Source organism: Macaca mulatta, chromosome 8 (genome assembly GCF_049350105.2).
Source record: "Macaca mulatta isolate MMU2019108-1 chromosome 8, T2T-MMU8v2.0, whole genome shotgun sequence".
Lineage (NCBI taxonomy): Eukaryota > Metazoa > Chordata > Mammalia > Primates > Cercopithecidae > Macaca > Macaca mulatta.
Window position 1 is genome coordinate 77,785,121 of NC_133413.1, and position 17,013 is coordinate 77,802,133.

Consider the following 17,013-nt stretch of genomic DNA (forward strand, 5'->3'; position numbering starts at 1 on the left):
CAGCCTATGTTGTTGTTATTGTTTATTCTTTTCATTTTATTGAAAATTTCGAACATCATTCTTGACCCATGTTTGGAATGGGAAATTGCCCAATGAAGGAGTGAGGATGTTAAATCTATCTTCCTGGTTGGAACTGTGAATGGGTTTTTCATGCATTTATAACTCTACAGAATAATTAGGTGTATAATGTACTTCAGTATATAGGAGGTAAAATCACTCAGGGATCTGGTCATGTGTCTTATTTTTTCTTTGTCAGATAAGTTTAGAGTTCCATACAGCCAACTTTCAAATTAGCTTTTGTAGCACAACTCATTTGTAAATTCAGATTTAATGACACTTTATTTATTTTTGAGACAGAGTCTCACTCTATCACCCAGGTTAGAGTGCAGTGGTGCTGATCTTGGCTCACTGAAACCTCCACTTCTCAGGTTCAGGGGATTCTCCTGCCTCAGCCTCCCAAGTAGCTGGGACTACAGGCGCGCGGCCCCAAGCCCGGCTAATTTTTTGTGTTTTTAGTAGAGACGGGGTTTCGCCCTGTTGCCCAGGCTGGTCTGAACTCCTGAGCTCAAGTGATCCACCTGTCTCGACCTCCCAACCTGCTAGGATTACAGGCATGAGCCACCCTGCCTGGCCAGATTTAATGAAACTTTATTAATCACTGAGTTTTGCTAATTACTCTCTTTCCATAATGTTTTGAATACAACGCTATTGTAGTAGTTAATACATTGTTTTGTGGTTATTTGCTTACATATCTGTTTCTGCAACTGAATTGTAAATCCCTTGAATATAGGGAAAATATATTTGTATCCCTACCACCTGAAAATAGTACCTGCATAGTATTAGATGGTTGCTAATTGCTTGTTTAGTGAATAAGTAAAAGGCATGGAATTAGGCAGATTGACAATTATTGATTGATTTAATCCTTATAACCTAGTGATGTGTAGATGACATTATTTCTGTTTTACAGACAAGGAAACTGAAGTGAAGTGAAGTACATTATTCCAAATTATTTGACTACTAAGTAACAGTACCAGAAAGTTGGAGATCATATGTATTTTTTTTTACCAGTTGGGGATCATGTGTATTTTTTTTTTTTTTTTAACCAGTCCTTTGTATTTGCTTTATAGCTTTCAAAGGGATTTTATATTTTTTATCCTCCTTCATCCTTATACCAGCTTTGGTAGGTAGGCAGAGCAGGTACTATTCTCATTTTACAGAAGAAAGTGTCTGTCAGAGAAGTTAAGTGACTTCCTCAGTGTTACACAACTAATAAATGCTTGGGCTAGTCATAGATCCTAGGTCTTTTGACTGCTAGTCTAATGCTGCCTCTACTACACTGCGTTACTTAAATGCTTAATGAACAAGATTGGAGGAACACATAAACAACATTCATAATTTATATCTATTGGCATTTCAGTAGATATTCACTCACATAATTATAGGAAAAATAGAAAAAAACTGTTGTGGCATGCATTAAGGTATTTGTGAGGAAGTTTAAATTTGCCTTGAGAACAAAAAGACAGTAGAGCACTGATAATGAAGAGTATGTGCTTAGAAGACGAATATAAATTGGGAAAGTTTTTCTTCATGCTTCTAATCATCTTGAATCAATAGACATATATATATTGCAAATGAAAATTAAGGCCTGATTTTCCCTTTCAGGAAGTTGTTGATTGGAAGAAAATTCTCTTTTTTCCAAATGCTTTTGGTATGGTCTATATAGATTTGTAGTTTCTGTCTTCATTCCATTTCATTCGTTTGCTTTGCATAATGTAATACTAGGTTAGAATATAGAATGCAAAGACACATTTATGCAACATATTTTATAAAGGCAATTAGGTAATATATTTTTTTAATGTGTATATATACAGACAAATTTTCTATCTACGAGTGAAACAGATCCATCTACTTTGGGAGTTTCTCTTCCTATTGGTGAGAGGTTATCTGCTAAGGTAGGTGGATAGGAGTAGTTATTGTGGGTAGCAGTTTTCCCAGGCATCAAAATCATAAAAGAACATACTGCTGATTTAAATGCAAATGGAAGATCACATCATTTCTCCATACTTGAATATATTTCTTTTTCAAAAATCCATGGAATCATGTTTATGCTGTTTAAAAAAATTTTCTTGAACACATTTGTAACCATATAATTGTATATTTCTTTAATATGTTGATTCTGTTGCTGTATTCAGTTATACTTAACTGAATATTCAGAATTCATTTTTTTCACCATGGGTTTCTGACTGTAAAGTTTATGCTATGTAACACAGTTATTGGAATGAGTGGATGTGAAATTATAGTGAGCTTTTATGTCGGGTGAGGGTAAGGGTTCTTTGAATGTGTGATTCTGTCACTCCATTAATACACGTGCATGTTCCTTCATGGTGAAAGTGATAAAGCACTGTACACCTCTCGTAGTGACTCAGTCTCACCAGAGTATATCAGAGATCATGAAATAGTATATAAGACAAAATTGACAGTTAATAAATTTCAAAAGACAGACCTAGTTTCTTTTCTTTTCTTTTCTTTTTTTTTTGAGACAAAGTATCGCCCTGTAGCCCAGGCTGGAGTGCAGTGGCACGGTCTTGGCTCACTGCAACCTCTGCCTCCCCAGTTCAAGTGATTCTCCTGCCTCAGCCTCCTGAGTAGCTGGAGGCAGGATTACAGGCGCCTGCCACCACGCCTGGCTAATTTTTTGTATTTTTAGTAGAGGTGGGGTTTCACAATGTTGGCCAGACTGGTCTCGAACTCCTGACCTCGTGATCCACCCGCCTCAGCCTCCCAAAGTACTGATGTTACAGGCGTGAGCCACCGCACCCGGCTGACCTAGTTTCTTTAATACTTTTTTAGATTGTGTTGTTTTAGTGACACGGGAAATGTTAAAATTTAAGAACATTTTCTAATCTTACATATTTGTGCTTTAACAGAACATTTCATTATAATGTTTTATAATCTATGATAATTTTGCCTTTTTAAGTTTAAAATATAAAGGATCCTTTTTAACCTTGGAAAGGAAATGGTTAGCTGCAGGTGCTTCAGGGAGTGGGTTGGGGCATTAGGAGAGGGAGGTGTCCTTGAGAAGGAAAGAAGGAAGGTAACCCCATCATATCTCTTTGGAAACATGCTAATGACAGTTCTCTTGGCAAACACAATCATCATATTTACTAGTGGGAGAGATTTATCTCTGAATGCTTTTGGCAGAATACACCTGGTTTGTCTAGGATTGCTGTTGGGAATCAAACCTGCAATCTATGGATTTATGTGGCATGGCTCTTTGGAAAATGTCATCTAAGCTCTGTTAACTATTGGAGTGTAAAATGGAGATGTTTCATGAACGAAGCAACTCCCTTCTATTAGAGACCTCATGTGTTAATGGACCAAAGCATGTAGTCGTGCATATTCTTACGTGACAAAAAAGACCTGGGGAGCTGTATGGGTGTCCTCAAACCTCTTCCGACTTCTCCTATACTTTTCAGTGACATTTGTCCTTGAAATTATTAGTAAAGCTTGATTCTGGGTAAGAGTTCTGATATGTATGATTCAGATTTGACATTCCGATATGACATTGAGGTATTTTTTTTCCTGAAGGTGAAGTTAACACTGCCTTTTGATTTTTATTTTAAGGAAAGGTTGAAACTTGAACGTAACAAAGAATACAATCAGTTCCTCAGGGGTAAGGAAGAATCCAGTGAAAAGTTCAGGCAGGTGGAAAAGAGTACTGAGGTAGGTTTTGCTTTTGAAGTAAATCTGTACTACCACATGTTGAATATTTTGTACTTGAAAAGGTTTTTCTATTTTAGACATTTTACTTTTTTTTTTTTTTGTAAATACTTGCAAAATTAAGCCAAATTAAACCAAACACAGGACATTTAAATGTTTAGTTTTGAAAGTTGTTTTATCTCATATTGAAGAACTTTTAACATGTAATTAGGGAGATTTAATTTTAGAGATCAGTTTTGTTAAGTGATTTTCATTTATTTTTAAAAATTTAAATGAGTTTTTATGTTGACAATTCCTAGCTCTCTCTCTCTCTCTCTATATATATATATATACTTTTTTTTTTTTTCAAAATTTAAGGATCAATTAGCCGGACTTGGTGGCAGGTGCCTGTAATCCCAACTACTTGGGAGGCTGAGGCAGGAGAATTGCTTGAACCTGGGAGACAGAGGTTGCAGTGAGCCAAGATTGCGTCACTGTGCTCCAGCCTGGGTGACAGAGCGAAACCTGGTCTGGAAAAAAAAAAAAGAAGGATGATTGATGTATCTGGGGCCAAACCATTCAAAACATTTACCACTTTCTGTATCCTTTGTGTTGAGAATTTAATTTGAAATATTTTGAAGTAATATCTCCTAGGATAGGAATTTGCATTTAGTTTATCCTGTCCTTCTTTCTTTTCTTTCTTTTTTTTTTTTTTTTGAGATGGAGTCTTGCTCTGTCACCCAGGCTGGAGTGCAGTGGCACAATCTCAGCTCACTGCAACCTCCGCTTCCTGGCTTCAGGTGATTCTCCTGCCTCAGCCTCCGGAGTAACTGGGATTACAGGTGCCTGCCACCATGACTGGCTAATTTTTGTATTTTTAGTAGAGATGGGGTTTCAGCATGTTGGTCAGGCTGGTCTTGAACTCCTGATCTCGTGATCCACCCGCCTCGGCCTCCTAAAGTGCTGGGATCATAGGTGTGAGCCTCCATGCCCTGCCACAGAAAGGTAAAATTTTCTTCAAGTTTTTTTTTCTAAAAAAAATATATGGGCGATTAATGTTGCCTAGGCTGGTCTTGAACTCCCAGGCTCAATCAGTCCACTGGCCTCCACCTAGAATTTTTATTTAATAAACTAACTTTTCATAAACTGTACAATTTGATGGGTTTTAGAATATGTAAACCACAATCAAGATAACGAGCCTATCCCATATCCCCCAAAATGGTTCTGGGACCTTTTGGAATCTGTGTGTCCTCACTGTCCTCCCCTCATTCCCACACTGTCTCCAGATCTTCCTGACCTGACTTCTATCACCCTAGACTACTTTACATTTGATCATTTAATATAAATGGATCATACAGGATATACTAGTTTTGGGGGTGTGGCTTCTTTCACTCGGTATGATTATTTTGAGGTTCATTTGTGTTGTTGAATGTATGGATAATTCATTCAGTTTTGTTGCATAGTAATGTTCCATTGCATGGCTGTATCAGCTTGTTTATCCATTCCCCTGTTGATGGACATTTGAGTTATTTCTGGCTTTTGCTATTACAAGTAAAGCTTATATGAACATTCATGTAAAAACATATATATATATATATATGTGTGATTAAACAAACATCAGAGTTAAAATGATAGACTAAGTATAAATTGAGGGTTTAATTACCTTATGAGAGATAGTTTCTCATCAAGTTTTGTTTCTTTTTTCTTTTTTAATTGAACAGCCCAAGAGTCAAAGAAATAAAAAACCTATTGGTCAAGTTAAGCCTGATTTAACTTCACAAAAACATACATCTTGCGAAATTTCAGAGGGTCCTAGAAAAGATGTCTTAACTCCTTCAGAGGCATATGAAGAACTTCTGAACCAAAGACGACTAGATGATGAACTCGAAGTAAGGAATAGAAGAATTATTAAAAAAGCAAATGAAGAAGTAGGCATTTCCAACCTAAAACATCAGAGGTTTGCAAGCAAGGCTGGCATTCCAGATAGAAGATTTCACAAATTTAATGAGGATCGTGTTTTTGATAGACGGTATCATAGACCAGGCCAAGATCCTGAAGTAAGTGAAGAAATGGATGAGAGGTTTAGATATGAAAGTGATTTTGATAGAAGACTTTTGAGAGTGTATACAAATGACAGGTATTTACAACTTCATTTTTATTTTCTTTATTAGCTTAATATAGCAAATTAATTGTTAATATTTGCTGCTGTTACTTTTTATCATTATAGTAGGGAGAAGCAGTTTTATCATAATTAATTCTAAGTTGCTGTCAGTTTTAAAATGCATCATTATTTTATGTCCCACTGAGGGGAAAAAGAAAACACTCAAGGTGGCGGCCGTGTTATAAAGTTGGAAAACTGAAAGGCTACACCCATTATGTAAAAGTATGTGAATTGTCCCCACAGAAAGGGACACAGAGGGAACGCCCACGTCCCAACCTTGTCAGTGAGTGGAGAGTAAAGATACAAACAGCCTTCCCTGAGAATTTGAAGTGTAAATTGGTACTGATTCAAGTTCACAGTCCAAATTCATACTGCCAGTAGTGTCCAAAGAAACCTTGAGGCCAGAATTCAGAGTTTTCTCAATTCATAGTGCTCTTGGATGAGGGGAAAAATAACTGTCTGCAATAACTTGACATAAAACCAGGTCATTGGCTATTCTGACTTCATATATTAAAATGTGGCCAGGTCTGGTGGCTCATGCCTGTAATCCCAGCACTTTGGGGGCCGAGGCGGGCAGATCACAAGGTAAGGAGGTGGAGACCAACCTGACCAACGTGGTGAAACCCCATCTCTACTGAAAATACAAAAATTAGCCAGGCATGGAGGTGCACACCTGTAATCCCAGCTACTCAGAAAGCTGGGCAGGAGAATCACTTGAACCCGGGAGGCTGAGGTTGCAGTGAGCGGAGATCACGCCACTGCACTCCAGCCTGGGCGACAGAGTAAGACTCTGTCTCAACAGCAATAACAAAAATAAATAAATAACATAAAACGTGTGAAAAAAGGATACCTTAAAATAGATGAAATACAGTTTATTCCTGTAGTCATAAGTTTTTTCAATCAGATTTTCAGATGGTTTTCAGTTCCTTTGAATGTTTTTGTGACAGTATTTATAATTTCTTAACTGCTACAATGAGGGTTTATTGTTGTATTTATCATAACATTGATACTTGCCATAGTTTAACCTAACTTGTTTTGGAGTTAGGAATGAATACCTTACGGTCTCATATTTGTCATTGACTTGTTTACTTGACAAGTGTTAATACATTTTGAGCAGCTTTTGGGACCTGCTTTATTTACTAGTCCAAATAGATTAGTTTTTAAGTATTTTAGAAAAAATTTTCAGTGGTAATGCTGTACATTTAGTGTTCTAACTATTACGATACAAAGCTTTTGCAGTTCTTTGTCTTCTACATTCTGTAGCTGTTATGTCCTCACACAATACTTTTAATATTTACCTGATTTAGGTAATTTGATTGATTAAAATTTGGAAATGGCAATTATAGTTTCTCTAATCTGAATCTAATTGTTTATACTTAGAAAATTCTCCAAATCCTATAATGTTATATTTGAAAATGCTTATATATGAAGGTAGTTAAAGGCTGACTAAACTAAAATAACTCAATTGGGGAACTGCAAGTACTCTTCAACTCTTGGTGATGATGTCTCCTTTGTACATGAGAACTTCCTTTCCCTTTATGATATTTGTTTACCTTTAGGATGAATGTAATGCATACCTTTTTAAGTTTGGAATTTTAAGAAACATATTATAATGGTAGCTTCTTTGTTTTTTATATATTTTAATCTATTACTTTTATAATTATACCCTGTGATAATTTTAAACATAAACTGACAAATGAATATCATTCTATTTGAGAACTATCGTATCTTCTTATGTATCCCATAAATAAAATAAATTCCTTCCATATAAACTATCCCAAATACTATTTAAGAATAGATTAAACATGAGGTTGAGTGAGAATAATTCTTGTTAAATACTTTAAAGTGTTTCTTCAATATATAAATCATATTTTATGTATTTTTATTTTGTTATTATATCAACTTTGACATCTCCAAGTGTTTTTTCTTATGTGTCTCTTTAACAATTGAATTTAAAATTGGATTTACTTCAGATTTGTAGATTCCTTATTTCCACCAAAAAAAAAAAAAAAAAAGGATTTCAGTCATTCAGTAGTTTATAAATCAACTGGTTGATAGGAGAAATGACTGTATTTGTGAAAAGCTTGAGACTAAAGAAATGTGGAACTGAGTTTCATCTCTTGCTCCAAGCATTTATTCTTAACATACTGTGCAATCTTGATCAGAAGTTCTTGACAAAAAATAATTATAATGTATCATGAGAAGTGCACAGTTAATTTTCCTTAATTCTTCTAAGTTTTCTTTGTTCTTTTTTTTTTTTCCTTTCCTAAAAGTCAGCATCTGGTCAATTCTAGTTTTGGTTTATAATAATTTTTTATTTTTGGTTTCAATTTTTCTCTACCCTATAAACATTTACTTTTTTCATATACCATAATTATTAATGAAATATTTCCCCATACTTAAATATGGGAAAGCTAGCTGGGCGCGGTGGCTCAAGCCTGTAATCCCAGCACTTTGGGAGGCCGAGACAGGCGGATCACGAGGTCAGGAGATCGAGACCATCCTGGCTAACACGGTGAAACCCCATCTCTACTAAAAAAATACAAAAAACTAGCCAGGCGAGGTGGCGGGCGCCTATAGTCCCACCTACTTGGGAGGCTGAGGCAGGAGAAAGGCGTGAACCCGGGAGGCGGAGCTTGCAGTGAGCTGAGATCCGGCCACTGCACTCCAGCCTGGGCGACAGAGCGAGACTCCGTCTCAAAAACAAACAAACAAACAAACAAAATAAATAAATAAATATGGGAGAGCTAAAACTTTTCTCAGAAAATGATGTTACCTTCCTAAATTTGTATCATGAATCACTGACAGTGTTCTTAAATAATTAACAAAGTGGTTAACACTGTAATTGACAGTTGCATTGTGTGTGTATATGTGTTGTTTATTTATTCATATTTACCAATTTAAGTAAAATTTATCATATTTTAGGAGCTTTCTAAAGTAGAATGTAATAGCATGTCCTAAGATACTTTGAAATTTATAGGCTCTATTTAAATATAGTAATCCTAGTCTTATTTATTAACTTGAATTGTAGAAGTTAATATTTTACTTTATTGTGTTTTACTTTAACCAATGTTAATGAGTAAAAGAAGTTTTACTTCTTAATACCCAAAGAAACCAGGTACAGGGTAGATGGGATTGGTAATAGAAAACAGTGCTACCAAAGTAAATATAAAAATTGGGAAAGAATTGAAAACAAAGAGAAAACTGGTTGTCCACAGTTAACATCTCAGAGTTTTTCTTTAGCTTCTATTTTTTTTTTTTTTAAAAGATTAACATATGTTCATTTTTAGGATAAAGTTGGCCTGTACCCTATACCTGGTTTCTTTGGGTATTAAGATTTTTACCTGATCAGCTAGAGTTGTTGACTCATGTCTTCAAGGAAATAGGGAGAGAAATATTTTTTTCATTTAAAATATTGTTTTTTTTTTTTGTTTTTTTTTTTAGTTAGTAGGATGGTGAAATCATTTTGCAGTTATTTTATTCCCTCAATCATATCTGATTTGCATTTCAAAGTTATGAGTTCTGTCCCTTTCTGACAAAACCCAATATATTAAGGTGTGATAAGTGAACCTATATGTTAAAAGCCATAGAATATTTAGGTAGATTTTCTATGGCTACACCACCCTGGAACGTGCCTAATCTTGTTTGATATTGGAAACTAAGTAGGCTTGGACCTGGTTAGTAATTTGATGGGAGAGTATTTAGATAGATTACTTCTGGGTCACAAGGATAGTCTTAATCTGGTACTCTCACAGTGAAACAGAAAGGGCTTCCAGGGACAAACTGAACCTAAACTGAACCCCTGAACTTTGGTTAGAATCAGATGGTTCTTAGACATTAGGTGAGTGCATTACTTTTGGATATTATTGTCTGTCTGTTTCCCTTTAATGTTGAGATGATTGAATAAAGAGGTAACCATTCTAAAACCACTGCTGATTCATACTAGTTGCTTTCTTCAGAGAGGACTTTTTTTGTTCAGAAAAGGTTACAACAATAAATTGTGAGACCATAAAAGCTGTTTAAGTGAACTAACAGAGGTAGTTCAGGGTGATTAAATGCTAAAGTTATTAGAAATATAAAGGGCACTTTTAGTAAATGAAGGAAATGCCATAAAAATTGTAGGGATATTTTAATAGAGAATAAGGTGGCTAACTTTCCAAACTATAGTTTGGCTTTTCAGCTTAATTTCCCTTCAAGGTTTCTTTTTTTTAGGTCTTATATTGGTAATTAAAAAAAAAATTATAAAATCTATATTTGTAAACAGTAATTCTTCCTTGACTTAAAAAAGATAAACAAATCATGTGTCATTTCATAAAATTGAATAGTATCCCTAGGATTTTATCTTTTTAGTGAAATGCTTATTTCTGCTCTTTTTTAGTCTCTTACACATTTTTCAGTCTCGATCTTATTATAATCGTTGGTAACAAAGTGGACTTTTATAATCTTGTAAATGATTTTTTTTTCTTCAGTGAAGGGTATACCTTAGAATATCTTTTCATATGTGCTGTTCAGTAGGAAATCTTTTGATTTTGCTGTAGATTTTAGCAAACAGACCTTAACCTTATACATACATAAAATCATTTCTTAAATTAATTTAGGATGAACTTGGAAAATGACCTCTTGTGTTTATGGCGTTTGCTTTACTATCTGTATACACTGAAGAGCCTGTAAAAGATTTTTTAGTGTGGATACCTTGGGTGCAGTGGTGATGTAAAGATAAGCTAGAATTATTAATCTAAATATTATCTTCAGAAAACTTAACTAGTAATGAAGGAAGCCACAAGCCCTATGTTAATTTTAGAAGAAGCTTTTGTATATCTCAGTGACCTTTAATTCTGGGACCCCAAGTTATGCTTTTAAGAATTTGTAACTTTACATTTCTATTTAATTTTTTTTTTTTTTTTTTGAGACAGGGTCTTACTCTGTTACTCAGGCTGGAGTGCAGTGGTACAGTCTTGGCTCACTGCAACCTCTGCCTTCCAGGCTCAAGCAGTCCTCCCACTTTAGCCTCCCAAGTAGCTGGGACTACAGGTATGAGCCGCCATGCCTGGCCTCTGTTAAAGATTTTTTAAATAAAGATTTATTATTAAAGAATGTATATAAATAAATTATTTTTATATATAATTTTTTTTGGCATAGATACCTCTTTACTACACCAGTGAATTTGCTTTTTGTGTTGCGTCGTGGGTTCTCAAGAAAACCTCTAGGTGATTTGCTAGGCGGATCCATAAGGACTTTGGGTATAGTTGTACTCACAGTTATAATTTATTACAGCAAAATGATACAAAGCAAAATCAGCAAAGGTAAAAGGCACATGGAACAAAGTTTGAAGGAAACCAGACACAAGCTTCCAAGGGTTCTCTCCCAGTGGTATCACATAGGAGATGCTTACTACCTCCAGCATTGAATTGTAACAATATAAGGAAATGTCTACCAGGAAAGTGATTAGACACTCGGTGCCCAAGGTTTTTATTGTGGGATGGTTACATAGGCATCCTGTACCTGGCATGTACCAAAATTGCAGACCTCCTGAAGAAAAGCAAGTGTTTAGCATAAACTATAGTTTGTGCAGTTTAAGCACAGTGAGCTGCTCTTATCAGTTCTGCCAGTGGTTGTAACTCTCCCAAAATCTGTATTCCCAGGTGCCAGCTAAGGGTCAACTACAGTCAGGCTTTTCTGAGGACAGACAGTCTCAGGCCTGCTCTGTTAACACTTTTCGGCATTATATATAAAGATCCAGTATAACTAAATCTGGTTGCCTGGCAGTGTTAATTACAAATTTGAATTTGAGTTTGTATTTACCTGTTTGTTAAGTGGTTTAAGTAGGGAATGACACTAAGCTGATGTGTCATTCACACATCAGAATGTGTGTGTGTGATGAATGTGTGTGTGTGATGTGTGATGGATTAAAAAATGGAAGCCATTCATGCGTTATGCCATGTGATAGTTACTAAGATTAAAATTCCAAATAGTGTTTTCTCCACAGATGATATTGACAGTGGCTTGTATGATGGAAACAAGTGAAGAAAGAGTTTTATATGCTGGTTCTGTGGAGAGTGAGAAGTTTCTTTTTTTTTTTTTCTGGAAAATTGCCATTTTTCTTAATCTGATAATGAAATTCACCTAAAATACTGAATACCACTTTAACAACCATATTTCTTTGTAATAGTCCTCTTGAGAAAGACAGTATAGTTGGGTAACTCAACAGCCACGTAAAGAAACTTTGAAATGATTATGAAATGCTGATTTTCATGAACGCCGATAAGTATTGGTATAAAAAGTCATGTTGGTTTCTATGGTATGAGAAATTAAGCTAAAAATAAAATCAGTGTTTGCCAAATGGAAAAAAGATTGATTGAAAAACATTTATTCATTATTATTTTCCAAAAAGGTTTTTAAAGAAGAAAATAGAAAACATGCTAATCTTTCTTTTTGTTGTTTATGACCTCGTAAGTAAAGTTAGCTAATCATTTTCCCTGTTAATGTTTTCCATTCGCCTATCAGTAACATTTATTCTTTCCTGTGATTTACAGTGTTAGCAAATGTCATGGTTTGTTACATTTGATTTAATTTACAGACTGCTGCTGTATTTTTAAGTTAAAAAGGTTATGACAGGGCGCGGTGGCTCATGCCTGTAATCCCAGCACTTTGGGAGGCCGAGGCGGGAGATCACAAGGTTAGGAGATCGAGAGTATCCTGGCCAACAGGGTGAAACCCCATCTCTACTAAAATACAAAAAATTAGCCAGGTGTGGTGGTGCGCGCCTATAGTCCCAGCTACTTGGGAGGCTGAGGCAGGGGAATTACTTGAACCTGGGAGGCAGAGGTTGCAGTGAACCGAGATCGCGCCACTGCATTCCAGCCTGGCGACACAGCAAGACTCTGTCTCAGAAAAAAAAAAAGGAGGTTATATATACAATGAAATAATTCACAGACTCTATGAATTTTGATTTAAAAAATGTTCTCATTTTGAATTTTGACTATAATCTTTGTGAGTGTAGGGACTGTGTCTGAATACCCAGTAGGTGTTCGGTTCACTTTTAAATAGAATGATAAAAAAGTGTTAGTATATTTGTAGTTTTAAAAATCAAAACTTATAGAAAGTACATTAAAATAATTTATAATCTTTTTAGAAAAGATTATTACATTTAAACTCTTAGTGTCTCATTAACCAGCAGATCATACAAATTCTATTTAATTTTAGAATGTGTTTATGGTAAAACTTCATAACACTTTGTTCCCTTTAATGTTGCCAACATCAAATGTAAAACCACCAAAGTGTTATAAGAAGGTCTGTATGTGGAACATTCTTTATAAGCTAATATGTTTTTAAGGATGCACAGGAATAGACGAGGGAATGTGCCTCCTATGGAACATGATGGGGATGTTATAGAACAGTCAAACATAAGAATTTCATCTGCTGAAAATAAAAGGTACAGTATGTAATATAAATTCTCCCCTTTAGTTATTACATTGTGAAACAGAATGTGCCTTAAACTGGCTAACTGAAAAAGTAGAAAGGTATAGTAAATTAACAGCCTTTCTTCTTAGAAGTGAATTAAAGGAAAAGAAAGGATGAGGAGGTAGTACTAAATGAAAATTGATAGTACTTTACAGCATTCTTTTAAAGAACAAGTTTTTGGTTATAAAGTGTGCCAGGGTGTTCTGAAGATGTCCCTATCATTACGAAGTATGTAAATTTATTTGAAATAATAAAAGAAATAAGTATAATTTAATGGACTAAAAACTTAAAATATCTTAGAGTCATGGTGATGCAACTTGACTGGAAATAAGTTGAAAATGTGGCTGGGCCCGGTGGCTCATGCCTGTAATCCCAGCATTTTGGGAGGCCGATGCAGGTGGATCACTTGAGGTCAGGAGTTCAAGACCAGCCTGGCCTGGCCAACATGGTGAAACCCTCTCTACTGAAAATACAAAAAAAAAAAAAAAAAAAATTAGCCAGGCGTGGTAATCCCTGTAATCCCTGGTAATAATCCCTGTAATCCCAGCTACTCAGGAGGCTGAGGCAGGAGAATAACTTGAACCCCGGAGGCAGAGGTTGTGGTAAGCTGAGGTAGTGCCACTGCATTCCAGCCTGGGTAACAGAGTGAGACTCATCTCAAAAAAAAAAAAAATTGGGAATGTTCCTGTGGTGTGAATTTTTCTTTCAAAAGTTTATTTTTGATTTTCAGTTTATCAAGTAGATAGCTTTTATGCTTACTTTGTAAAATTAGTGCTCGTATATATTTCTGTCGTGTTGAAAGGAAATTATATGTATTTTATCTTTATGTTCTCTTTCTACTTACAGTTTTTTATCATTTTGGTGGCATTCCGGTGCTGTACATAAGGATAAATGGTTTTGAATCTATAGTATACAGTGAATATGATGTCATATGTCAAAAAAGATGCCTATTTTTTCTAAGAAAAATAATATATAAACACTGCTTGCAAGAAGATAATTTGCTGTTTCGTTCTAATCAATTAAGTTTCCTTTGAGGATTTTTTCCCCCTTGTTTCAGTCTTCCAAGAAAGGAGGTTTTTTTTTGTTTTTTTTTTTTTTTGAGACAGCTTTGTTGTCCATGCTGGAGTGCAGTGACATGATATAGCTCACTGAAACCTTGACTTTCCAGGCTCAAGTGACCCTCCCACCACAGCCTCTGGAGTAGTTGGGACTACAGGCATGTGCCACTATGCCTGCCTAGTTTTTTTAAAAAAATTAAAAAAAAATTTTTTTTTTTAAATTTAGAGACAGGATCTCCGTTGTCCAGGCTGGTCTTGAACTCCCAAACTCATGGTGGGATCTTACAGGCATGAGCCACTGTGCATGGCCAGGAAGGAGTGTTTTTAGGGATGATCTTTTCTAAGTGTGTGCATAGGTCACTCTTTCTCTTCTTTTTTTTTTTTTTTTTTAATTTATGTGCACTTTTCTTTTTTCTTTTTCTTTTTATTCTTTTTTGAGACGGAGTCTCCCTCTGTTGCCCAGACTGGAATGCAGTGGCACGATCTTGGCTCTCTGCCTTCTTGATTCAAGTGATTCTCCTGCCTCGGCCTCCTGAGTAGCTGGGATTAGAGGTGCGCGTCACCACGCCTGGCTAATTTTTTTGTATTTTTAGTAGTGATGGAATTTCACCATGTTAGCCAGGCTGGTCTCAAACTCCTGACCTCAGGTAATTCGCCCGCCTTGGCCTCCCAAAGTGCTGGGATTACAGGCGTGAGCTACTGCAGCTGGTCTTATGTGCACTTATATTCCTTTTTTTTTTTTTTTTTAACTGGGGTAACTTTTTTTATGAAAAAGGATTTTTTTTTTTTTTTTTTTGAGACAGAGTCTCGTACTGTCACCCAGTGTTGAGTACAGTGGCGTGATCTTGGCTCACTGTACCCTCTGCTTCCCGGGTTCAAGTGATTCTTCTGCCTCTGCCTCCCAAGTAGCTGGGATTATAGGCGCATGCCACCATGCCCCGCTAATTTCTGTATTTTTAGTAGAGATGAGGTTTTACCATGTTAGCCAGGCTGGTCTCAAGCTCCTGACCTCAAGCGATCTGCCCACCTTGGCCTCCCAAGGTGCTGTAATACAGGTGTTAGCCACCACACCCAGCCTGAAAAAGATTTTATTTGAGAACTTATATAGCCAGTGAAGCAAGCTGAACATTTTTGTTTTTGTTTTTGAGATGTGTCTCACTCTTGTTGCCCAGGCTGGAGCACAATGATGTTATCTCGGCTCATTGCAACCTCCACTTCCTGGTTTCAGGTTATTCTCCTGCCTCAGCCTCCTGAGTAGCTGGGATTACAGGCCTCTGCCACCACACCTAGCTAATTTTTTTGTATTTTTATTAGAGACGGGGTTTCACCATGTTGGCCAGGCTGATTTCCAACTCCTGACCTCAGGCAATCCACCCATGTAGGCTTCCCAAAGTGCTGGAATTGCAGGTGTGAGCCACCATGCCTGGCCAAAATTTTTTTTTTTTAGGCCTGAATACATTGGAGTTGCACTGTATAAAGAGATAGAATGCCATGATTTTACCTTAACCTTAAAAATTTGTAAATATTATAATGTCCATAGTACTTTGAAAGGCTAATCACTCATATCTACATTTTACTCTAAAATTTTGCTTCCTGTAAATTATCTGGATTTTAACTTACTCTGTTTCTCTGTCTTTTTTTCTTTAGTGCTTCAGACAATGAACCATCCAAATCTGCTAATCAAGATACTTGTAGTCCTTTTGCAGGGATGCTCTTTGGTAGGCACAAAACTTCCAATTAGTTGGACTTGTACAGAGTGTCTTATAATCCTTTTTTAGTGAGCACTCAGTGTTGTGATTAATACTATTTTTACTAATAGTAGAAAATATTTGTAAGTGCTTACTTTATGGCTAGATACTATGCTAATCATTTAGTTTATATAGCTCTATGTATAACTTTATTTTGTATTTTTAAAATTTTATATATCTTTGTATTTTTATTCATGATATTCATGAACACATCTATGTATAATTTTAAAGCTAAATTATTTACTGATGTGCTTTCCATAGGTGATAATAAAATTATTAGTTTCAGTAATCTTTTCTTTGCAAAATGGATTGATCATTACCAATCAGTAATGAGCTTTTAATTCCATATTTTATTAGCACTCTGTTGCAGTGTGGCTGTTTCTTACATTCTGCTTTTTAAAAAATTTTGTTTTATATATGATAGTTTTTTCCTTAATTCTTCTTTCTAGTTTCTTCAGCTAGTACAAAACTGCTTTGTATATTAGTTTATTTTCTACAAATTAAACCTTTCTTTCCTTTGTTCTTTTCATGTAGTTTCTGAGAAGGTGTTTTGTTCAAGTCATGATGATGGTCTAAATTTTCTGTTTATTAGAAGCCATTGCTGAATATAAGCTTGTTTTGCTATATGACACTTGTCACAACTTAATACCAGAAACTGTGAGGAGAGCGTTGTTTCTGGTTTGTACCTTTAAATGTGTAATAGAAAAGAGGTCTGTTCTTTGTGTGAAAACTGTTAGAAAAAAATGAACTGAAATTTGGTTTTAGTAAAGTATATGAAGAAATTAAATAACACTCTAGATTCATTCAACGTAAAAACAGTAAATTAAATACTGGTTTAGAGACATATAATTGCACTGTATTCTCAGGTTTTTGTTCCCTTGTGAAT

The 17,013-nt window shown here is 35.5% G+C and overlaps 1 protein-coding gene across 31 annotated transcripts in view; it reads left to right on the forward strand.

Moving 5' to 3' along the window:
• The window catches only part of CSPP1 (centrosome and spindle pole associated protein 1), a 131,016-nt gene that overhangs the window by 26,595 nt on the left and 87,408 nt on the right, over window positions 1–17,013 (forward strand). For 11 of the 31 annotated variants that reach the window (XR_013397299.1, XR_013397298.1, XR_013397300.1 and 8 more), the window contains 5 exons: window positions 1,872–1,952; window positions 3,625–3,723; window positions 5,421–5,836; window positions 13,194–13,292; window positions 16,027–16,097. Coding sequence is in view for 26 of the 31 variants with exons in the window: in XM_077943734.1 (XP_077799860.1) it covers window positions 1,872–1,952; window positions 3,625–3,723; window positions 5,421–5,836; window positions 13,194–13,292; window positions 16,027–16,097 (766 nt within the window). In the remaining 5 variants the exon portion in view is untranslated. The remainder of the gene's footprint in view (window positions 1–1,871; window positions 1,953–3,624; window positions 3,724–5,420; window positions 5,837–13,193; window positions 13,293–16,026; window positions 16,098–17,013) is intronic. The other 20 variants (XM_077943736.1, XM_077943739.1, XM_077943743.1 and 17 more) reach the window with 5 other exon arrangements.